The sequence below is a fragment of the Staurois parvus genome, unplaced genomic scaffold (assembly GCF_062004578.1).
Source record: "Staurois parvus isolate SC_StPar_1 unplaced genomic scaffold, SC_StPar_1.0 ptg000540l, whole genome shotgun sequence".
NCBI lineage: Eukaryota > Metazoa > Chordata > Amphibia > Anura > Ranidae > Staurois > Staurois parvus.
The window spans coordinates 1,469,628-1,494,705 of NW_028318336.1; the positions used below are offsets into that span (position 1 = coordinate 1,469,628).

The following is a 25,078-nucleotide window of genomic DNA, read 5'->3' on the forward strand; positions in this document are numbered from 1 at the left end:
TTCTTTAGTGCTCCTCTGCCTTCAGCTGCTTCCTCTCTAGCACTCCTTTACATTCTCCTTCTCTAGTGCTTACATACCCCATTCCTTCTCTAGCACTCCACGACTTTACGGATTTCTAGTGCTCCCTTGCCTTCACCTTATCAATAGCTCTTCTACATTCACCTTAGGTGCTCTCCTACCTTTAACTTCTCCTTCTCTACTGTATCCTTTTACTTTCATCTTCTCTAGTGCTCCCTTACCTTCTTCTCTAATGCTCCACTATTCCCCCACCCTGTTTTCTAGTGCTCCCCTGTCTTCACCCCATCCAATTTTCTCCTACTTTCTCCTTCTTTAGTGCTCCCCTACCTTCATCTTCTCCTTCTCTAGTGCTCTCCTACATTATACTTCTCTAAAGCTCCATGCTTTCTCCTTTTCTTGCCCTCTCCTAACTTGACTTCCTCAACTATCCTTCTTCATTCACCATCTTTATTGTTCCCAAGTTTTCTTCTCCACTAATACTAGTGTTTTGCTGACGTCTACTTCTTCAGAACTTTAACACCTTGACCTTGTTTAATGTTCCTCTTCCTTTCTCTTCAGTTCTCTTCTGTTATAGTGCTCTCCTTCCTTGCTCTCTTCTGGTGTTCCTCTGCCTTCTTCTCTAGCACATTTACAATTTTAACATTGTCTACAGTTCACCTATCTTCCTCCTCAGTGCTTTCCTGTTCTAGTGCTCTCCTACCTTGTTCTCTAAAACAGTGTTTCGCAACCTTTTTTCAGTTAAGGCACCTTTCAAAATTATGGAACAGTCACGAGGCACCCCTTAAAATTATGGAACAGTCACGAGGCACCCCTTATAATTATGGACAGTCCCGAGGCACCCCTTAAAATTATGGACAGTCCCGAGGCACCCTTTAAAATTATGGACAGTCCCGAGGCACCCTTTAAAATTATGGACAGTCCCGAGGCACCCTATAAAATTATGGACAGTTCCGAGGCACTCTATTAAATTATGGACAGTCCCCAGGCACCCTTTAAAATTATGGACAGTCCCGAGGCACCCTTTAAAATTATGGACAGTCCCGAGGCACCCTATAAAATTATGGACAGTCCCCAGGCACCCTTTAAAATTATGGACAGTCCCGAAGCACCCTTTAAAATTATGGACAGTCCCGAGGCACCCTTTAAAATTATGGACAGTTCCGAGGCACCCTTTAAAATTATGGACAGTCCCGAGGCACCCTTTAAAATTATGGACAGTCCCGAGGCACCCTTTAAAATTATGGACAGTCCCGAGGCACCCTTTAAAATTATGGACAGTCCCGAGGCACCCTTTAAAATTATGGACAGTCCCGAGGCACCCTATAAAATTATGGACAGTCCCCAGGCACCCTTTAAAATTATGGACAGTCCCCAGGCACCCTTTAAAATGATGGACAGTCCCGAGGCACCCTTTAAAATTATAGACAGTCTCGAGGCACCCTTTAAAATTATGGACAGTCCCGAGGCACCCTTTAAAATTATGGACAGTCCCGAGGCACCCTATAAAATTATGGACAGTCCCCAGGCACCCTTTAAAATTATGGACAGTCCCGAGGCACCCTTCAAAATGATGGACAGTCCCGAGGCACCCTTTAAAATTATGGACAGTCCCGAGGCACCCTTTAAAATTATGGACAGTCTCGAGGCACCCTTTAAAATTATGGACAGTCCCCAGGCACCCTTTAAAATTATGGACAGTCCCGAGGCACCCTATAAAATTATGGACAGTCCCCAGGCACCCTTTAAAATTATGGACAGTCCCGAGGCACCCTTTAAAATTATGGACAGTCCCGAGGCACCCTTTAAAATTATGGACATTCCCGAGGCACCCTTTAAAATTATTGACAGTCCCGAGGCACCCTTTAAAATTATGGACAGTCCCGAGGCACCCTTTAAAATTATGGACATTCCCGAGGCACCCTTTAAAATTATTGACAGTCCCGAGGCACCCTTTAAAATTATGGACAGTCCCGAGGCACCCTTTAAAATTATGGACAGTCTTGAGGCACCCCATTCAGAAATAGGGTGCCTCTAGCCTGCCCATAATTTTAAAAGGGCACTCCATTCTAAAATGTGAAAAACGATTCTAATAGTTTTATATAACGCAGCAACACCCACACATGTAGGACACCCAACATTAGAGGTGATTTATTCTTCTGAAGCAAATACACTTTTGCACACTGGTACTGACTATTATTCCAGTGTTTCTCTTCTCCCTCAGTTTTTCTCCATCACTGAGCTAATGCGACCCCAGCACTGATGGAGAGGGGCGGGGGAGGGTCAAACTAGGATGTTGTGCAGGCAGCTGACATCCTCCTTATCAACTGATGATGTCATTGGTTGTAAGAAGGCTAGAAGGTCGTAATGGTGTACAATGGAAACCTGTGGCTTTGTGTAACTAAAAGGCAGGCTTGTCCCACCGACTGGCTTGTATACAAGTTTTGGCCAATTTCTAGACATTTTGCCAAGGCACCCCTGAAGAAGTCTCAAGGCATCCCTGAAGAAGCCTCAAGGCACCCCTGAAGAAGCCTCAAGGCACCCCAGGGTGCCTGGACACCCTGGTTGAGAAAGGCTGCTCTAAAATTGTGGTTTTCTCTGCTAATACTCATGCTCTTCCTGATACTGTTCAATATTTCTGTAATGCTGGCACTGGTCTATCTTCCTATTATTATAGATATTTGCCAATATCTTCTTTATAGAGTCTGTAAATACACTACCTGTGTCTGTAGGAATTTGTTATATTCATTGTATATTTTTGCATTAAAGGAGTCGGAGAAATGTTTCATCTGTGACTCACGGGTGCCCTACCAAAGGGGAAGCCACAGAATCCAAAATGTCATTTACCTGGCAGGACCCGATGGAGAGAAGACATGGTGGCAATCCGAGAATGGTAAGGGGTTAACACTAGAGGTCACGTGACATATTCCAGTTGTCTTTAAATTAAACCAAACGCATGAGGAATTCACACTGACCATACGCTGAACACGTAAATATTGCCATCAGTGAACATTGCAGGCCTAAACATTCAGCAGTATTAGGGATGTATTCCCTTCTGCCTCTGGAATTTCTTTGGAAATGCTTAAGAGGTAGGAAAGAGTGGGGCAAAGCTCGACTTTTTGCAATAAAAGTCAGGATTTAGCCACTTCCAGTCCAGACACTTTCCCCCCCTTCCTGCCCAGGCCAATTTTCAGCTTTCAGCGCTATACACACTTTGAATGACAATTGCGCGGTCATGCAACACTATACCCATATGAATTTTTTTGTATTTTTTTGACAGATAAAACTTTATTTTGGTGGTATTTATTCACCACTGGGATTTTTTTTTTTTTGCTATATAAATGAAAAATCCAAATATTTTTTTAAAAAAATGTTTTTCTTATAAAACTTTGCAAATAAATAATTTTTCTTCATAAATCTTGGCCAAAATGTATTCAGTTATCTTTTTAGTGAAAAAAACAAAAAAACTAATTAGTTTATAACCAAAAATTATAATGTAAAACATTTTTTTTACATTATTTAATTTTTTATATTATTATTTATGTTTTTTTTTTACATACTGTCACCCTAGCAGTGCAATATCACCATAGTGACACTGTACTACTTGTAGGGGGTTGATTCGTTTTCTTTTTTTTTTTTTACACTGATTGCTTTTATACCCATAAAGGCAGTAAAAGCAATCATTTCTCCTTTTCTCTGGTTGCATTCTTGCAGCCATTGAGAAATACTGTGAGAGCTGTGATTGGTCACAGCTTGTCACATGGTACTAGGCTGTTTTGAATAGCCCTGTACCCTGTAATCTCTGTGATCATTCACAGATTTCACACGTAGTAAGCAGAGGCGGACTGACCATTTGGAAACTTGAGCACTGCCCGAGGGCCCGGGGTCAGTAAGGGGCTCCATGAAATGCCCCTGGTACCTTTCATAGGCTTTTTTAGGTGTGGTTTGCGTGTGGGCGAGGACACAGGGGCCCCATGATCCCCTATTGCCCGGGGGCCCCATGAGTTGTCAGTCCGCCCCTGGTAGTAAGCAATGATGTCAGAAGTGACATCTTGCTTACTATTATTCATGTGATCACTGATTGGCCAATCAGTGATCACATGATCGGGACCTCACACAGAGGTCCCGTACAACGATCGGGCACCAGATCGCAGTGCTGCGAGCTCCCAGGGAGCGCTCACAAGCAGGGAGCGAGAAGGATGTTTATAAACGGCCACTCCCCCCCGCACTGCTCCCGTCCGGCTGTTTATATACATGGGACGGATGGGAAGTGGTTAAAAAAAGGGAAAAAACCTGCATTACACCCCAGACAATACAATATGTGAATAAATGTGTGAAAAATATATATATTCTGAAACCATAGTGAAACAATTAGTGAACTGCTGCTACTCTTTCCCTGAACACCAGAAAATACAAAACATATAAAAAAAATGAGTGCGCTCTACACTAAAAAATCATCAACAATAATAAAGCAAATAAATACTACTGCATAAAAGAAGGAAAAAAAAGGAAAGGTTTAAAACAGAAGAAGAAAACTTCATAGTGTGACCCGATAAACCAGCAAAAAATGTATTAAAGTATTGCACTTACATAGATAAGGTGCATAAAGGCAGTGTAAACCTTTCAAATTCCCGACCACCGGCCAGAACACGATGACATCACAGAAAGCTCAGCTCGACGTGCGTTTCTCCAAAAATGGCGTCCTCTGGGATTGGAGGATTTGCTTGTACCTTTGGCTGCCTGCGGGCTCGGGCTGGGAAAAAAAAAATAGTCCGGGCATTTTACACTGAGCAGCCCCAAGCCCGGGGGCTCCTCCCTTGTAGCCCGGTGGCAGAACGCCAGGGCCCAGTCGCTTTGTGCCATAGTGTAGTACTACGGCGGGAAGTTCAGCCAAGAATAAAAAAATTTCTCTGGTCCCGGCCAAAAGGCCCGGCCCTAGAGTAAAGTTTTATTATATATTTATTTTTTCGATGAAAGGCCACAGTTCTCTTTTCAGTATTCAATGTGGTATTACAATTCCCCCCCACCCATCTCCCCAGCATCCCTGTAGTAACATTTGGTTGCCAAAAAAAGTTACTAAACAATGAACTCCGATTTGCCCACCCAATTTGCCATCATTTGTTTGATTCCTTCCTAAACACCAACTACAGGACCTCCAATGATTGAACAGGCTGGCGTGACAGGGACAGAGCTTACTTCCTTTGAACATTGTAATAAATTGCTTTTAATTGCTCTAAATCTCCCTATTAAAACCTTATTTACATACATTTGCATGTCATTAAACACTTGCCTGGCACAAAAGCACAGGGGACCGAATGGGATCGAAGTATCAATGGGTCACGCTGGGCAGGCGGCTAGCAGTCTGCTGGCTCCGAGCCACGTCATTAACCCTTCCTAGTGCCCTGGGCACCTTTTCAGATAAAAGTGGAATCCGAATTGGAACTCTGACAATTTAGGAAACTAGTAAAATGAAAGGGAAGACTTCTTACCCACATGGAAAAAAAATATATTTCAAATATATTTTTAAAATATTCTTCCCAAATATATTGACATATATTTGAAATACTACAATTTTGGCCGCATTCAATATATTTAAAAAAAAATAGTTATATATATATATATATATATATATATATATATATATATTTATTTATATATATATATATATATATATATATATATATATATATGTGTATATATATATATATATACTGTATATATATATACATACTGTATGTTAAAGTCCATTTTATTATATATTACAAAATATAAGAAAAATATTTTTTATAAATACATTTTCAAATATGCTGTATGTCTTTAAAAATACATTTAATCTAAATTTTTTGGAATGCATTTACAAATATATGTGAATATTATGTTAAAATGACTTTTTTTATAAGTCAAAATAAATCTGAAGAATATATTTTTAAAATATTCTTCCCAAATATATTGACATATATTTTAAATACTACAATTTTGCAATTTTGGCCGTATTCAATATATTTAAAATAAATAATTATATATATATTGTGAGTGCCCCCTGACATGGATTGTCCCCATCAGAGTGCCCCCTTACATCAGGTGTCCCCATCAGATTGCTCTCTTACATCAGGTGTCCCTATCAGATTGCCCTCTTACATCAGGTGTCCCCATCAGATTGTCCTCTTACATCAGGAGTCCCCATCAGATTGCTCTCTTACATCAGGAGTCCCCAGAGTGCGCATCAGGTGTCCCCATTGAAGTGCCCCCTTACATATGAACAGTTATCCCAATCAGAGAGCCCCTTACATCAGGTGTCCTCATCAGAGGGCCCCCTTACATGGATTGTCCCCATCAGAGTGCCCCCTTACATGGATTGTCCCCATCAGAGTGCCACCTTACATGGATTGTCCCCATCAGAGTGCCCCCTTACATGGACTGTCCCCATCAGAGTGCCCCCTTACATGGACTGTCCCCATCAGAGTGCTCCCTTACATGGACTGTCCCCATCAGAGTGCCCCCTTACATGGACTGTCCCCATCAGAGTGCCCCCCTTACATGGACTGTCCCCATCAGAGTGCCCCCTTACATGGACTGTCCCCATCAGAGTGCCCCCCTTACATGGATTGTCCCCATCAGAGTGCCCCCTTACATGGATTGTCCCCATCAGAGTGCCCCCCTTACATGGATTGTCCCCATCAGAGTGCCCCCTTACATGGACTGTCCCCATCAGAGTGCCCCCTTACATGGACTGTCCCCATCAGAGTGCCCCCTTACATGGACTGTCCCCATCAGAGTACCCCCTTACATGGACTGTCCCCATCAGAGTGCCCCCTTACATAGACTGTCCCCATTCAGACCTGTCCATGAAAAATACTGTTTGCTAAAGCACAATTCATTCTCTTCAAATGTGTTCCTTTAATGATTCAATGTCTTTGTTTCTAGGAGTGGAAACAGTAAGCATTCGGCTCGATTTGGAAGCAGAATTCCACTTTACACATCTCATCCTAAAATTCAAGGTACTGTAATTTAAAGAAGACATGTCACTTTATAAAACAAATATCTTAAAGTGTATCTAAACCCAACTACAAAAACGTGGCCAGAAATATTGGCCCCCCCGGATGTCTGTCAGGTAATGCAACACTTCGCCAAGAAAATTGTTGCATTTACAAATGTTTCGGCGTTCTCATGCTTCTTTATTTTGTTTGTATTGGTATGACACAAAATAGTGGAGAAACAAAAAGCCAAATCTGCATGTCCACGAGGCAATTCTGGCATCATTAGTGTGTATTTATACTGCATTACAATCGTTGCAACATTATTTCTCATAGTATCTATGATATTGTGTACATGTATGTTCACTAGATCTATGACATTGCATGCATATTTATTAGACCCAGCCCACATTATGGGTGGAACTGCACATGGAGGGTGTACTACAAAGGTAATCATTGGAGTTTGTTATAGGCCTCCCAGTGTTAATGAGGAGGTGGAGACTCAGCTCCTTGCACAGATAGAAAGGGCTGCAAGGGCTGGGACAGTGATAATAATGGGGGATTTTAAATACCCGGAAATTGACTGGAGTAATGGTACTGCAGGAACAGTTAAAGGGCAAACATTTATAAACCTACTACAGGATAATTTTATGGTACAGTTCATAGAGGCCCCAACTAGGAATGAAGCTCTGCTGGACCTGGCAAATCTCAAACCATGCGGAGCTTATTACGAATGTCCATATAAAAGAACATCTGGGTAGCAGTGACCATAACATGATTTCATTTATGTTTAGCACATACTGTAAATATAAAAACGCTCAACTTTAAGAGAGCTAATTTTCCCAGTTGGGAGTTGATCTCCAAAACTTAGACTGGGAAGGATATATTAGTATAGATGAACACAACACAGAAAATGGGAGTTCTTTAAAAAGACTGTATGTGAACACACTGCAAAATATATTCCCATGGGCAACAAATTAAAAGGCTAAAAATCAAACCTATGTGGCTTACGGCCAAAGTTAAAAAAAAGCTATAGATAATAAGAAAAAAGCTTTTATTAAATATAAAAATGAAGGAACGCTATCATCGTTTAAACATTACAAAGAATATAACAGTTTATGCAAAAAGGAAATAAAAAAATTGAAAACAAACGACAGATTGCAAAAGATAGCAGGACCAACCCCCAAAAATTCTTCAAATATATTAATAGTAAAAAGGTTCGGTCCGAGCATGTAGGCCCTTTACAAAATAATCTAGAGGGGGTGACTGGGGACAAAGAGAAGGCAAATTTATTAAATCCCTTCTTCAGCTCTGTGTATACAAAGGAGCATGGAGGCCTCTTGTCCATAATGGGCAGGGTATTGACACAACTCCAGATGATCCACATTGGCTCACAACTGATATGATCCAAAAATATTTAGACAGAATAAAGGTGAATACAGCACCTGGACCGAATGGCATACTTGACCACTTGCTTCTGAGAAAGAGGGTGTCAGGGCTCCAGGTATGACCAGAGGGGTGTGGACTGACACAGGGAAACGCAGGCTTCAGATATGGTATAAACAATATAATTTATTAAGACTAACAATACAAAACGCAGTGCAAAACTAAACATAAACACAGTGCAAACAAACCAAACCAAACCACCCACCGATACCAATACATACAATACAAAGAGTAGTCAGGCAGGCCGGGTCAGTAGCAAACGGGCAAACGGAGTACCAGGAACAGGCGGGAGAGTGGTTGGGGACACAAGCTGGGTTCAGTAACTCACGGGCAGCGCGGTACAGAGGGTCAGGCAGAGAATGGTCAGAGTCACAAGCCAGGGATCAAGCAGGAGAAGTCAGCAGAGGTCAGAATCAGGCAAGGTCGGCAACAAGTCAGACAGGAACAGGAACAGGAATACAGGATACAAGGTACAGGGGCCCATGGAAAAACACACACCAAGACCCTGACTGTGAGTCTGGCCATTCCTTAAATACAACCCCTGCAATCAGCTTCAGGTGTTTGGCTGATTGCAGGGGTGAGTCTCTGATTGCTGAGAGCACCCGCTGGCCAGCCCTGGTACTGCAGCCCACAAGGCAGGTGAGTCCCACCATTATTGGCAAGTCCATTCCTGACAGTGGGGACACCTCCTCGAAACCCGTTAGCTTCTGTAGACCTGTGTGGCTTCTTCCCTTGGTAAGAAGATTGTGCAGCAGTCTCAGAGTTTCTTGATGAGCATGTATACATGTTGGTTTGTGAGTATAATTATTGGTTTCATTTGATCAATAAATGGTGTATAAAGGTCATGTGCTAGGCTGGTGCGCCCTCTTTTTGTTCTTTCAGTGTTTGGTGCATTTGGACTACCCCACTCCTAAGAGAGCAGTAAGGCGTGGTGGTCATTTAAGTATTGGAAGTGAAACAGAAACAGTGAGTCCTCTGACACTTGGGACAGAGCCTCTGCAGGCTCAGGAAGGATCCCGACAATATTGTTGGTATCATCCTGGCTACCTAATTGACAGTTGGCTCCACCTCTCAGTGCACTATGACTTGGAACAGACCGAGAGTTGGGTGATCAGCAGTCATGTGATCACTCAGTTCTCCATCTTAGAGCACTGAAGTTGTCATCCCAGTCCACCCAGTCAAGATGGCCAATGATACCAAACCCATAAGAGGACATTATGTGATAGCAACAAGCTTTCTAGAACACCAGCTACCTGTCTGTAGTTGATAAGGTTTTTGATTGGACCATAGCAGTACATTGCAGAACCTTCCTAAATGAGTCACTTTTATGTTTTTTGCAGACGTTCCGACCAGCCGCCATGTTGATCGAGAGGTCGGCAGATTTTGGGCGCACTTGGAAAGTTTATCGGTATTTCTCCTATAATTGCACCAAAATGTTTCCGGGGGTCCCAGTTCATGCCTTGCAGAAGATCGATGACGTGATTTGTGATCAGAGATATTCAGATATTGAGCCGTCCACGGAAGGAGAGGTCAGTGTTTACCACCATGGGGCTATGAAACCAGAAATTAATGGGCAACTTTAGGGTAGCAAGCATAAAAGCTGTCAAGAGGTTTAAGTCATTACTTAAACCTCTTGACAGCTCCTATGCTTGCTACCCTGAAGTTGCCCATTTTTGATCCACCCACCCAAAGTGATTTATTAAAATGATTAAAATTATATCAGCTGATATGCTGATTGGTCCATTGTCCCTTGCAGGTTATTACTTTTGAGTAATCCAACTTCCAGATTGAAGACAAACCGGGACAAAACCAAGGTTTTTTCTCAGCTGGAACATGGTTGAACTCTGTTCCACCACCTCTGACTCAGGCCCTCTGCTCCCTGATCACCACTATCACTTGTAAACACAGAAGCCCAGCTTCTGTGTTTACAAGTGATAGCTTGTCTCCCAATGACTCCTACAGATCTGATCTCCTGAGCAAATCCCACTGAGTGCAGGATGGGGACAAGGGAGATGCAGGTGCTCAGGGTGCAGTGAGGATGCCAACACCCCACTGAATGATCTCCCTGCAAGTGATAGAGGTGGAGCCATGTACAGTGTATGGGGAGGTACTAGAGCCTGCGTGAGCTTAATACAGCAACAAAGGTAAGACGTGTGGCAGATGTTGGAGCTTTTAAAGAGGGGGGGGGGTTGGGAAGATGAGTGCAGTGGAGGTCAGAGCTGAGGGGGGGGAGTGAGATGTGGATGGGGGATGCAGAGGTAAGCAGCTGTGGAAGAAGGCTGAACTCTCCACTCTGCGTGTAGCGTTCCCCTGAACTCTGCACTCTGTATGCACCGCACTCCTGAACTCTGCACTCTGTGTGTAGCGCACCCCTGAACTCTGCACTCTGTGTGTAGCGCACCCCTGAACTCTGCACTCTGTGTGTAGCGCACCCCTGAACTCTGCACTCTGTGTGTAGCGCACCCCTTAACTATGCACTCTGTGTGTAGCGCACCCCTGAAATCCACTCGGTGTGTAGCGCACCCTTGAACTCTGCACTCTGTATGCACCGCACTCCTGAATTCTGCACTCTGTATGCAGCACACTCCTGAACTCTGCACTCTATGTGAAGCGCACCCCTGAACTCTGCACTTTGTACACATTGCACTCTGTACGTAATGCACTCCTGGTATTTAATGCCTCTTTAAGACTCTCCCACTGTTAGTGAAATCTGACCACACCCACTATTTAATGTGGTTTGGAGGGTGTGTGTGGGGGTAGGTTGGTTGTAGTTGAGTTTCTGCACCTATTTTCTGAGAAAAAAAGCCCTGGACAAAACTTGACTAGTGCACCCGAGATAGGTTCATCCAGACCCCACTACACCACCATTACCCTTCCATACCAATCCCCTTTACTTACTATACTTACAGAAAACACAACACCAATTTTGGAGTAAATGGCCAGCACGGCCTTTTATTAACCAATCAAGTTTAAACACATCAACCATTCCTTATAACAGAAAACATAAAGAGTTGTCGTTGGTCTTTGAAGGCACCCCCAAAACGATCCGAAATGCACCTGCGGACAACCATATTCCACTAGGCCTCCAGCCGCAACCAACCAGCTCGGAGACAACCATACTGTCCGCAGTGCAGCACCACCACCTTCCAGTTAAACCTCGGTTAACTGGGAATGTTCCCGGGCACACCATACCAACGATGGGTCCCACACCATTTTGTACCTCCAAGATAAGAACCGCCTCCAAAGACCAACCACCGCCCAGGAACCAAAATCACCCCCCCCCCCAGGAGGAACACAACATTCACCAAACAGGGCGGGCGGGAGGGAAGCTCTCTTTCCCACGTCCAGCTCCCAACTGACGCCCCTCCCCAGAACACTCCACCCTAAAGTGCAGGAGACCCCACCTACACTCTCCTCTACCAACCAGATCCCCCAGCTATCCTTTACCAACCCTAATACTAACATTAACCCTTACACATCTTCCTTCCCACTCTGGGCCTAGTCATGCCTGCCCTGCGCTAATTCTTTTCTTCTTTTTCCGCTGCGGGCATTTCTATACAATTATAACTTCCATTAAAAAATGGAATATGAACTCTTCCAAAAAAAAATGAGATGCGGATGGGGGATGCAGAGGTAAGCAGCTGTGGAAGAAGGCAAAACTCTGCACTCTTTGTGTAGTGAACCACTGAACTCAACACTCTGTGTGTAGCGCACTCCTGAACTCTGCACTTTGTGTGTAGCGCACTCCTGAACTCTGCACTTTGTGTGTAGCGCACCCCTGAACTCTGCACTCATTGTGTAACGCACCCATGAACTCCAGGGATGTGTGGGATGTGTGTAGCGCACACCTGAACTCTGCACTATTTGTGTAGCGCACACCTGAACTCTGCACTATTTGTGTAGCGCACCCATGAACTCTGCACTATTTGTGTAGCGCACCCATGAACTCTGCACTATTTGTGTAGCGCACCCATGAATTCTGCACTCTGTATGAAGTGCACTCCTGAACTCTGCACTCTGTATGCAGCGCACCCCTGAACTCTGCACTCTGTATGCAGCGCACCCCTGAACTCTGCACTCTGTATGCAGCGCACCCCTGAACTCTGCACTCTGTATGCAGCGCACCCCTGAACTCTGCACTCTGTATGCAGCGCACCCCTGAACTCTGCACTCTGTATGCAGCGCACCTCTAAACTCTGCACTTTGCACATAGCACATCCCTGGACTCTGCTCTCTGTGTGTAACCCCCACCAAACTCTGCACTCTGTACGCAATGCACTCCTGGTATTTAATGCCCCTTTAAGACTCTCCCATCGTTAGTGAAATCTGACCAAACCCACTATTTGATGCGGTTTGGAGGGTGTGTTTGGGGTGAGGGGGGTCATGGTTGAGTTTCTGCACCTATTTTCTGAGGAAAAAAATCCCTGGAAAAAACTATACAATTTTTATATCCAAACGGAATATGAACTCTTCTAAAAAAAAAAAATTTGCAATTGAACATTCAGCTGTTCATTTTTTTCAGGTGATTTTCAAAGTCCTTGATCCAGCTATCAAAGTAGAAGATCCCTACAGCTTGGAGATACAAGGTAGGTCCCCCGTTATAACACTTCATGCATACGCAGTAGGAAATTGGCTGTGAATACGCAAGGCTTCACTGCCAGGTTCCCTTAGTTAAGATGGTGGCGCCAGCAGTCAATAGATGATTGAAGAATGGGCTCGAGTGAGGACACTGCTGGATCCCTGGACAGGTAAGTGCCCTAATATTAAAAGTCAACAGCTACAGTATTTGTAGCTACTAACTTTTACTTATTTTGTTTGGGGGGGGGGGGGACTCCGATTTAACTCATTTGTGTCTTCCTGGCAGCAGAGTTTGTCCTGTCCTCTCTCCTGCTTTTCTTTTCTCCTTCCCTAATCTGTGTTCCCTCCACATGGTCATTGTCATTCCTGTTGCTTTCTTCCTCCTACATCAACAGTAAATTGTAAAGCTGATCGACCTCTAGTGGCTCTGATTTTAGGCACAGTGCTGAGAATAGAGAGCGACTGAGCATGTGCAGAGCTGTGCCTTAAACAGTATAGGCACATATTTTTTCACATAGCTATACCTGCAATATGTAGCCAGCCTGAAGTGACCTGTTAGGGCCAGGGGTGGACTGTCAACTCATGGGGCCCCCGGCCAATAGGGGCTCATGGGGACCCTATGTCCTTGCCCACACTCATACCACACCCAAAAAAGCCTATAAAAGGTACCAGGGGCATATCATGGGGCCCCCTACTGACCCCGGGCCCTCGGGCAGTGCCACCCCTGGTTAGGTCTAAGATGTTCTGACTAAAGTTCCACTTGAAAATGCTTTCTTAGTAAATCTTGGTCTGTATTCTACAGAGCTCCTGCAGATTACAAACTTGAGGATCAATTTCACCAAGCTTCACACGTTGGGAGACAATCTGTTGGATCAGCGGGCAGAAGTCCTACAGAAGTATTATTTCGCAGTGTACGAGCTGGTGGTCCGTGGGAGCTGCTTCTGTTATGGGCATGCCTCGGAGTGCTCCCCCGTGGAAGGGATTGAAGGAGGAGTGGAAGGAATGGTAATGTAACCCAACTTATGTCATCATATAATAGCGGAGGAAATCTACTTGGAATCTCATCACTGGGTGGAGATTCTCAAAGACTGAAGCAGAGTTAGTCAGTCATTCATAGAACAGGCCTCAGTGTAGAGCTTGGGGTGTCTCATGGTGTTCCCATTCAAGAAGAATTCCAGGTATGGCCTTTTTTACATACACTATATTGCCAAAAGTATTGGCCCCGCCCTCCAAATCATGTGATTCAGGTGTTCCAATCCCCTCCATGGACACAGGTGTATACAATCAAGCCCCTAGGCATGCAAACTGCTTCTACAAACATTGGTGAAAGAATGGGTCGCTCTCAGGAGCTCAGTGACTCCAAGCATGGTCCCGTGATAGGTGGTCACCTGGGCAATAAGTCCATCCGTGACATTTCCTGGCTACTAAATATTCCACGCTCAACTGTTAGTGGGATTATAACAAAGTGGAAGCAACTGGGAACAACAGCAACTCAGCCACCAAGTGGTAGGCCACGTCACATGACAGAGCGGGGTCAGCGCATGCTGAAGCGCACAGTGCGCAGAAGTCCCCAACTGTCTGCAGAGTCAATAGCTAAAGACCTCCAAACTTGGTGTGGCCTTCAGATGAGCACAACAACAGTGTGTAGAGAGCTTCATGGAATGGGTTTCCATGGCCGAGCAGCTGCATCCAAGCCTTACATCACCAAGTGAAATGCAAAGCGTCGGATGCAGTGGTGTAAAGCACGTCGCAACTGGACTCTAGAGCAGTGGAGACATGTTCTCTGGAGTGACCAATCACTCTTCTCTGACAATCCAATGGATGTGTCTGGGTATGGCATATGCCAGGAGAACTCTTAAGTCGTCAGCATACCAAGACATTTTGGACAATTTCATGCTCCCAACTTTGTGGGAAGAGTTTGGGGATGGCCCCTTCCTGTTCCAATATGACTGCACACCAGTGCACAAAGCAAGGTCCATAAAGACATGGAGGAGCCAGTTTGGGGTGGAGGAACTTGACTGGCCTGCACAGAGTCCTGACCTCAACCCCATAGAACACCTTTGGGATGAATTAGAGCGGAGACTGCGAGCCAGGCCCCCTCCCCCGACATCAGTGCCTGACCTGACAAATGTGCTTCTGGTAGAATGGTCCAACCTTCCCATAGACACCCTCCTAAACCTTGTGGGCGGCCTTCCCAGAAGAGTTGAAGCTGTTATAGCTGCAAAGGGCGGAGCCAACTCAATATTGAACCCTACGGACTAAGACTGGGGGGCCATTAAAGTTGCATGGAAAGGCTGGCCAACCAATTCTTGGGGCGATATAGTGTGGTTACATTGGTTCACCTCGGACCAATGTAAGTATTCATATACCATACCTGTGGGATCCTCAGAAATCATATCCCATGTCCAGTGGCTGCCCTGCTGCATTGTGAAAACAGGAGGTTGGCTGCTTGGCACAAGTTTCATTCAGAGAATTCACGACCTCCACTTCATCCATTAAGAGAATGATTTGCATTCATTGAAAAATCCAATGCATTCTGTGAATGGTGCCTGTGGTGATCAACCAACCTCCTGTGTTCACAATGCAGGGCAGCTGCTGAGCACTGGACCCAGAAACTAGTGGAGATCACTGGAGTAGCAGTGCTAATACAGACATTTCCAGCTTTTAGAGAGATCCCACAGATACGGTATATACGTAGTCACATGGGTCTAAGGTGTACCATTGTAACTATGTGAAAAATATCCATATCTGGAATTCTTCTTTAAACCCACAACAGTACAATCAGTCTGTAGATGCAGTAAAGCGTGCTTGTTATACTCACTGTGGGACCTAAGGGGTTAATCCTCTGCATTGTGTAAAAAGGCTGTTTGATCCTGACTTCTCTGATCCTCCCCTTCTTCTGCTGTCCCCAATCCGTCTGCTAATAGTACAGAGCTCTAGGAGTCACTCTGCACGTGCTCAGTTTAGTCTACTAGCTACTGTCATTGCTGTACACCAGTGCTTCTCAAATAGTGGGGCGCGCCGAGGCTCCGTCAAGGGGGGCGCGTACAGGGGTGGGCAGAGGGCTGCTGTCACTTACCTGGCTCCCACGATGATCCATCCAGGAAGCGCTGCTCCTTCCGTCACTCCGGTCACTCCCTCACTCCTGCCGCTCGGCTCTGCCTCCTCACCGGTGATTGGCCGCCAGAACTGTAGCTCAGGAAAGATACACAGGCGGCCAATCACGGGTGAGGAGGCGGAGCCGAGCGGACCCGCGAAAATCGAGTGAGGGAAAAGCCGGTAAGTGTGCAGTGCAGAGGTGCTGCTGCAACCACATATGCTGGCTGCAGCAGCACCATACTGCAACAGGGGTCAGCAAGTGTCATTGGTGTCAGTGGGAGGAATAGTGCCGCATCATTGGTGTCACTGATACTAATGATGGGGCATTATTCCTCCCACTGACACCAACGATGGGGCACTATTCCTCCCACTGACACCAACGATGGGGCACTATTCCTCCCACTGACACCAACGATGGGGCACTATTCCTCCCACTGACACCAATGATGGGGCACTATTCCTCCCACTGATACTAATGATGAGGCACTATTCCTCCCACTGACACCAATAATGGGGCACTATTCCTCCCACTGACACCAATGATGGGGCACTATTCCTCCCACTGATACTAATGATGGGGCACTATTCCTCCCACTGATACCAATGATGGGGCACTATTCCTCTCACTGATACCAATGATGGGGCACTATTCCTCCCACTGATACCAATGATGGGGCACTATTCCTCCCACTGACACCAATGATGAGGCACTATTCCTCCCACTGACACCAATGATGGGGCACTATTCCCCCCACTGACACCAATGATGGGGCACTATTCCCCCCACTGACACCAATGATGAGGCACTATTCCTCCCACTGATACCAATGATGGGGCACTATTCCTCCCACTGACACCAATGATGGGGCACTATTCCTCCCACTGATACTAATGATGGGCACTATTCCTCCCACTGATACCAATGATGAGGCACTATTCCCCCCACTGACACCAATGATGGGGCACTATTCCTCCCACTGACACCAATGATGGGGCACTATTCCTCCCACTGACACCAATGATGAGGCACTATTCCTCCCACTGACACCAATGATGGGGCACTATTCCCCCCACTGACACCAATGATGGGGCACTATTCCCCCCACTGACACCAATGATGAGGCACTATTCCTCCCACTGACACCAATGATGGGGCACTATTCCTCCCACTGACACCAATGATGGGGCACTATTCCTCCCACTGACACCAATGATGGGGCACTATTCCTCCCACTGACACCAATGATGGGACACTATTCCTCCCACTGATACCAATGATGGGGCACTATTCCTCCCACTGACACCAATGATGGGGCACTATTCCTCCCACTGACACCAATGATGGGGCACTATTCCTCCCACTGACACCAATGATGGGGCACTATTCCTCCCACTGACACCAATAATGGGGCACTATTCCTCCCACTGATACCAATGATGGGGCACTATTCCCCCCACTGACACCAATGATGGGGCACTATTCCTCCCACTGACACCAATGATGGGGCACTATTCCTCCCACTGACACCAATGATGGGACACTATTCCTACTTATAACAATTTTATAGACAAATGATATTATTTACAGTCGCGCGGGGGGGCGCAAAATGTTTTCTTCTTCCTAGGGGGGGCATGACAGAAAATAATTGAGAAGCACTGCTGTACAGTGATCCTGCCAGAAGTGACCCGTGAGTGGGGATCCACCGCAAACGCCCTGCAACTGTGAGCAACGCACATGGCTGTGGCACACTGGTGTGGCATTTACAGGGTGAGGAGGTGACATTTTGCCTCTGAAAAGTGATTTGAACGCAAACCGCTTTTCAGAGACACACCAGCCTTGCCACACCTAACCCCTGGTTCACGTTGATGCGTTTTTTCAGCGCTTTTTGCAGAAACGCAATGCAGTCCATTGAACATGGTTTCCTATGGGACACGTTCACATCTCTGCTTTTTTGAGCTGCCGCGTTTTTAGAAAGGGTCAGGGACTTTTTTTAAATGATAGATGGAGAAGCTGCTGAAATGCATGTAGTGTTTTTTTTCCACGTTTTGCGTTCTTTCTTCTGCCCAGCAGCAAAAAAAAAATTAATTTTAACAAAAAAAATGAAAAAATGCAAAAAGTGGTAATAACGCAACACACGGTAATGCATTTTTTTTAGTGCTTTTAGCAGAAACGCAATGCAGTCCATTGAACTGGTTTCCTATGGGACACATTCACTTCTATGGTTTTTTGAGCTGCCGCGTTTTTGGAAAGGGGCTGGGAGTTTTTTTTAAATTTGCTGCTGAAACACATGTAGGGTTTTTTTTTTCGCGTTTTGCTTTTTTTTTCTGCCAGCTGCTGGAAATTTGTGACGCGTTTTGCTGGGAGTTTTTTTTAAATTTGCTGCTGAAACATATGTAGTGTTTTTTTTTTTCGCGTTTTGCTTTTTTTTTCTGCCAGCTGCTGGAAATTTACTGACGCGGTTTGCTTTATCGCGATTTTACTTTATCACGATCAACTAATTCCCGCCCGCTGTCTGTCCTAGATCCACGGCCGATGTGTCTGCAAACATCACACCACGGGCCTGAACTGTGAGCTGTGCCAGGACTTCCACCATGATCATCCCTGGAGACCAGCGGAACCAGACAACCCCCATTCCTGCAAAAGTACGACTTCGCTCGGCCGATCGCGTTCTGTGCCGCCAGCGCCGCGCACAGCGAATAACGGTTTTCAAGGGGTTTGTGTTTTTTTTTTCTGTGTTCCAGGATGCAACTGTAACAATCACTCCGTAAGGTGCCACTTTGACATGGCGGTGTATCTGGCCACCGGAGGGGTGAGCGGCGGCGTATGCGACGACTGTCAGCACAACACGATGGGACGCAACTGTGAGCTCTGCAAACCGTTCTACTACCTGAACCCATGGTCTGACATCCGGGCCGAGACGGCCTGCGTCCGTGAGTTTGTCTTCTGGCTCATTAATAAAATGCTCGGGGGCGTGGGGGGCGGTAAATCTAATTTCCAGCCTTCCCTTCAGCCCTGCACAGTTGGACATTCTTCTCTCTCATACTGAAAATGGATTAATCTGATTACACTGCACACTGTGAGCTTCTCACAATGTACATTAGAAGTCGTAGAAAGTTTCCTGGCTGGAGGACGTCCAGGATCATATCGCTCTTTCCTCCTCAGCCTAGTCTGTCCTTGGCCCCGCCCCTTTTATTCATTGGATTTTAGTTCAGGCTCAGCATCACTAGTGCCATAGGCACGTGACAGGCCACACCCATGAATTCAGACTGACATCCGCACCACCAAGACATTTTTGATAAGTCCTCCCAAGAGCCAGCCCACTGCTGTAATGAAGCAGCGTGCTGTGATGTTTTCAGGAAGCTGCATACAGCACCCTGCTGGTGCTTCCCAGAAGTGCATGATCTGATAGCATAGAGAAGCACAGAGACCCAGTGATGATGTCACTGGGTCTAAATTACGGCGAGTAGTGAAAAGGGATTTATTTAAAAATCAGTTCAGGCTCAGCATCACTAGTGCCATAGGCAGGTGACAGGCCACACCCATGAATTCAGACCAACATCCGCACCACCAAGACATTTTTGATAACTCCTCCCAAGAGCCAGCCCACTGCTGTAATGAAGCAGGGTGCTGTGATGTTTTCAGGAAGCTGCGTACAGCGCCTCCCAGAAGTGCATGATCTGATAGCATAGAGAAGCACAGAGACCCAGTGATGATGTCACTGGGTCTAAATTACGGCGAGTAGTGAAAAGGGATTTATTTAAAAATCTCATTAGTGTGTTCATGGGGGGAGGGAGGGCGGGCCGGGAACCAAGGAGGGCAAATCGTAAGCACTATAAACTTCAGCTTTTAAAGCAAACCTGTATTGGTATTGGTAAAATATGGCTCACTTCAAGGATAACACCACCCGCAGATTACTCAAATGTGGATCTGCATTTGTATATCAAACCTTTTTTGGGGTGGCTGTTTTGTTTTTGTTAAAAGAGCAGTCCACTCAAAAGTCATATTTTAGTTATAGGTGGAGCCAGGTGGGTTCAACCTTCTTTTATGTCTCGGCTACTCCAACAGAGAGATCTCAATGCCATAATTCCTGACTCTGCTCCTGCACACCTGGAAGTTTTGGATGTCCCCGCCCACCTATGTGTGTCCCCGCCCTTCCTATTCCATAATGTAAAATAAACTACAAGAAACCTCCAGCAGGGGGAGTGTCAGCTCCTCATATTGAGCACAGCCTGCGTAGAGCAGAGATGTCACCGCCCCCAAAATGAGTTTCGGGGTGAATTAACCCTTCAAGTTTTCTAAAAAGACCCGGAAAGTGAATATATTATTTCCAATTTTATTCTGCAGCCTGTGACTGTGATCCGGTGGGCTCCTTGGACGGTGGGGTCTGTGACAGCCACACCAATGTCAACCTGGGGATGATCGCAGGACAGTGCCGCTGCAAGGAAAACGTGAAGGGGGAACGATGCGACAGCTGCAAGGAAAATTTCTATGGGCTCAGCAGAAACGACCCCCTGGGGTGTCAGCGTGAGTACTCCGCCCATCCTCCTCTGAGGCCCTATTCACACCTATGCTTTTTGCTTTTGATCCCTTTATGTAATGTTTTTTGTATTGTGCTCTGCGTTTTTACACGCGCTTTTTTGGGCGAATTTTTTGTGTAGCTGATGGGAAGGGAAGATGGACACCACTCAACCAACCCCAAGAGTCAGGCGCATTAATGGCTTGGCCACTGCTCCAGCCAAACCCACTGATGCATTTCGCCCCGCCCACAGGGGCTTGACCACAGAAAGGCGTTTTTACCGTGTGTAGCTGATGGGAAGGGCCAAGTCAGATGCATGAATGGCTTGGCCACTGCTCCAGCCACACCCACTGATGCATTTCGCCCCGCCCACAGGGGCTTGACCACAGAAAGGCATTTTTACCGTGTGTAGCTGATGGGAAGGGCCAAGTCAGACGCATGAATGGTTTGGCCACTACCACTGCTCCACCAATGCTCACTCATGCGTTTTGCCCCACCCACTGGGGCTTGACCACAGAAAGGCGTTTTTACCATTTGTAGCTGATGGGAAGGGCCAAGTCAGACGCATGAATGGCTTGGCCACTGCTCCAGCCACACCCACTGATGCATTTCGCCCCGCCCACAGGGGCTTGACCATAGAAAGGCGTTTTTACCATGTGTAGCTGATGGGAAGGGCCAAGTCAGACGCATAAATGGTTTGGCCACAGCCACTGCTCCACCAATGCTCACTCACGCGTTTCGTCCTGCCCACTGGGGCTTGACAGCAGAAAGGCATTTTTACCGTGTGTAGCTGATGGGAAGGGCCAAGTCAGAAGCAGGAATGGCTTGGCCTCAGCCACTGCTCCAGCCATGCTTACTCATGAGTTTCGCCCCGCCCACTGGGGCTTGACCACAGAAAGGCGTTTTTACCATTTGTAGCTGATGGGAAGGGTCAAGTCAGACGCATGAATCAGCGACTGCTCCAGCCATGCTCACTCACGCGTTTCGCCCCGCCCACCGGGGCTCGAACACAGAAAGGAGTTTTTACTGCGTGTTGCGTTATTACCACTTTTTGCATTTTTTCTTTTTGTTTTTTTTTTTTTTAAATCTAATTTTTTTTGCTGCTGAGCAGAAGAAAGAACGCAAAACGTGGAAAAAACACACTACATGCATTTCAGCAGCTTCTACGTTGAACTCTATCATTTAAAAAAAAGTCCCTGACCCTTTCTAAAAACGCGGCAGTTCAAAAAAGCAGAGATGTGAACGTGTCCCATAGGAAACCATGTTAAATGGACTGTAGTGCGTTTCACAAGAAGCGCAGCAAAAACGCATCGGCGTGAACCAGGAGTTAGATGTGGCAAGGTTGGTGTGCTTCTGTAAAGCTGTTTGTGTTCAAATCACTTTTCAGAGGCAAAATGGCATTTTGCGTTTTTTCAGCTTTTTTTTTTTTGTGTTGCCTTAGGGTCGGTTCACACCACAACTTCTCATTTTCAGAGGCATTTCTGCTGATGCATTTTACATAGAAACATAGAAAAGTGACGGCAGAAAAAGACCAAGTGACCCATGGAGTTGGCCTTTTATTTTTTTGGGGGGGGGGGTTTTTTTTTGATTGTTTGTTTTCTTTTTTGTTTGTTTTTTTGTGTTCCTGTGTTGCCTTAGGGTCGGTTCACAAGAGAACGTCTCATTTCCAGATGCATTTTACATAGAAACATAGAAAAGTGAAGGCAGAAAAAGACCAAGTGGCCCATGGAGTTGGCCTTTTATTTTTTTGGGGGGGGGGGGGGTTGTTTTTTTGTTTGTTTTGTTTTTTGTTTGTTTTTTTGTGTTCCTGTGTTGCCTTAGGGTCGGTTCACACCAGAACGTCTCATTTCCAGATGCATTTTACATAGAAACATAGAAAAGTGAAGGCAGAAAAAGACCAAGTGGCCCATGGAGTTGGCCATTTTTTCGGGGGGAAGGGGGGGTGTTTTTTGTTTGTTTTGGTTTGTTTTGGTTTGTTTTTAGTTTTTTTTTTGTGTTCCTGTGCATTTTTCCCCTCTTTCTTACTTCATCTGAATTGAGGACATTTTTTTCTGCATGGAATGTGTCCGGAATGCGGCTAAACACATCAGAAAATGCAGCGGAACACACCGGTGCGTTTTTAATGTGTTTTGCCCAGTGGCGTCCCTAGGGGGGTGCATAAATTCACTAGAGGTCGTTTTTGTATGAAAGTCTACAAGACGTGAATTTGAATGAAAGTCTACGAGACATGATTTTGCATTGAAGTCACTACAAGGCATTTTTGCATGAAAGTCTATGAGACGCAACTTTGCATGAAAGTCTATAAGACGCGGTTTTATTTATTTATTTATTTATTTATTTCAGGTACTTATATAGCGCCGTGACAGGGGGTGCAGGAGCAGGATGCCAGCAGAGCTTCTGTGCTCTGCGAAGGTCCTGGCCAGTTATTGGGGTGATCCCGGATTCTCGGCACAGTGACAGCTGCCCCCCGGTGTAGCAGTAAAATTAGTATCCCAACCCATGAAGATATGTATCCCCTGAAGCAACTGCGCATGTGCCGGTTTCAGGCTGAAGAAGCAGCTTGCCGATCTGCGACTTTAGCACAGTTAACCCCTTACAGGCTGCCAACCGCTGAAGCTGATCCCGCGGATTACTATGGGTTGCAAGATCAGTTAACCCCCTTTAGGTTCAGCCTGTACAGGGTTAACAGTACACACAACATGGAAATTAAATTATTTTAGTAAATATAATCTGCTAAATACCTTTTCTCATCAGCGGTCTTGTGACTTCAGCTGAGCACTGGTTAGAGCTTGTAGGAGGAGTTTTCTTTCTGCTCTAGGAGGATGCAGAACCCCTGACCCTCTATCTGGGGTGCCATTTGGCCCTGTGCTGACCACATGCACTCTCCAAAGAAAAAAAAAAACCTCTCTAGCAATATACACCAAACTGAGCATGTGCATGTGACTACGGATTTAGTCTGTGTCAGGTGGTCATTTCAGCAAAAGGAGGATCAGAGAAGACAGGATCAAACAGCCTTTTTACACAATGCAGAGGATTAACCCCTTAGGTTCCACAGTGAGTATAACAAGCATGCTTTACTGCATCTACAGACTGATTGTACTGCTGTAGGTTTAGTAACACTTTAAAGATTTTTTTTTTATGTTTGTACCCTACAAACTTTTTTTTTTTCCCAGCATGCCAGTGTGATCCTCGTGGGATTGTAGCCGGTAACAGCCCATGTGACCAAATTAGCGGTGACTGCTACTGTAAGAGATTTGTGACGGGGCGATATTGTAACCAGTGTCTGGTGAGTGCATGACAAAGATTTGTTCATTTAGTAACCAAGAGGGCCGATTATGTCATAAGTAGTAGAGGCGTTTCTTGTGGGAACCAATCACATTACACCTGTCATTTTCTAACGTGTGTTAGAAAAATAAAGAACGATTCCTGTTTGTTGATATCGGCAGCACTCCCACTTTTAGTGTGAAACACTTTCAATGCTGGAAATGTGTTGCCCACAGTAGCCACACTTATCATACATCAACTCCTCGGGGGTGTTGCCCACAGCAGCCACACTTTTCATACATCAACTCCTCAGGGGTGTTGCCCACAGCAGCCACACGTTTCATGCATCAACTCCTCAGGGGTGTTGCCCACAGCAGCCACACTTTTCATACATCAACTCTTCAGGGGTGTTGCCCACAGCAGCCACACTTTTCATACATCAACTCCTCAGGGGTGTTGCCCACAGCAGCCACACTTTTCATACATCAACTGCTCAGGGGTGTTGCCCACAGCAGCCATACTTTTCATACATCAACTCCTCAAGGGTGTTGCCCACAGCAGCCACACTTTTCATACATCAACTCCTCAGGGGTGTTGCATACAGCAGCCACACTTATCATACATCAACTTCTCAGGGGTGTTGCACACAGCAGCCACATGTTTCATACATTAACTCCTCAAGGGTGTTGCCCACAGCAGCCACACTTATCATACATCAACTCCTCAGGGGTGTTGCACACAGCAGCCACATGTTTCATACATTAACTCCTCAAGGGTGTTGCCCACAGCAGCCACACTTATCATACATCAACTCCTCAGGGGTGTTGCCCACAGCAGCCACACTTATCATACATCAACTCCTCAGGGGTGTTGCCCACAGCAGCCATACTTTTCATACATTAACTCCTCAAGGGTGTTGCCCACAGCAGCCACACTTATCATACATCAACTCCTCAGGGGTGTTGCACACAGCAGCCACACTTTTCATACATCAACTCCTCAGGGGTGTTGCCCACAGCAGCCACACTTATCATACATCAACTCCTCAGGGGTGTTGCACACAGCAGCCACATGTTTCATACATCAACTTCTCAGGGGTGTTGCCCACAGCAGCCACACTTTTCATACATCAACTCCTCAGGGGTGTTGCCCACAGCAGCCACACGTTTCATACATCAACTTCTC

General features: G+C 45.8%; 1 protein-coding gene across 2 annotated transcripts in view; it reads left to right on the plus strand.

The window, feature by feature from the left end:
* Nucleotides 1-25,078, plus strand: part of LOC149451429 (laminin subunit beta-1-like) — a 176,945-nt gene that overhangs the window by 67,575 nt on the left and 84,292 nt on the right. For both annotated transcript variants that reach the window (XM_089690710.1, XM_089690709.1), the window contains exons 4-12: nt 2,785-2,908; nt 6,940-7,013; nt 9,776-9,964; nt 12,958-13,021; nt 13,816-14,018; nt 18,635-18,755; nt 18,855-19,043; nt 20,458-20,637; nt 23,803-23,915. In XM_089690710.1, coding sequence (XP_089546836.1) covers nt 2,785-2,908; nt 6,940-7,013; nt 9,776-9,964; nt 12,958-13,021; nt 13,816-14,018; nt 18,635-18,755; nt 18,855-19,043; nt 20,458-20,637; nt 23,803-23,915 — 1,257 coding nt within the window. The remainder of the gene's footprint in view (nt 1-2,784; nt 2,909-6,939; nt 7,014-9,775; nt 9,965-12,957; nt 13,022-13,815; nt 14,019-18,634; nt 18,756-18,854; nt 19,044-20,457; nt 20,638-23,802; nt 23,916-25,078) is intronic.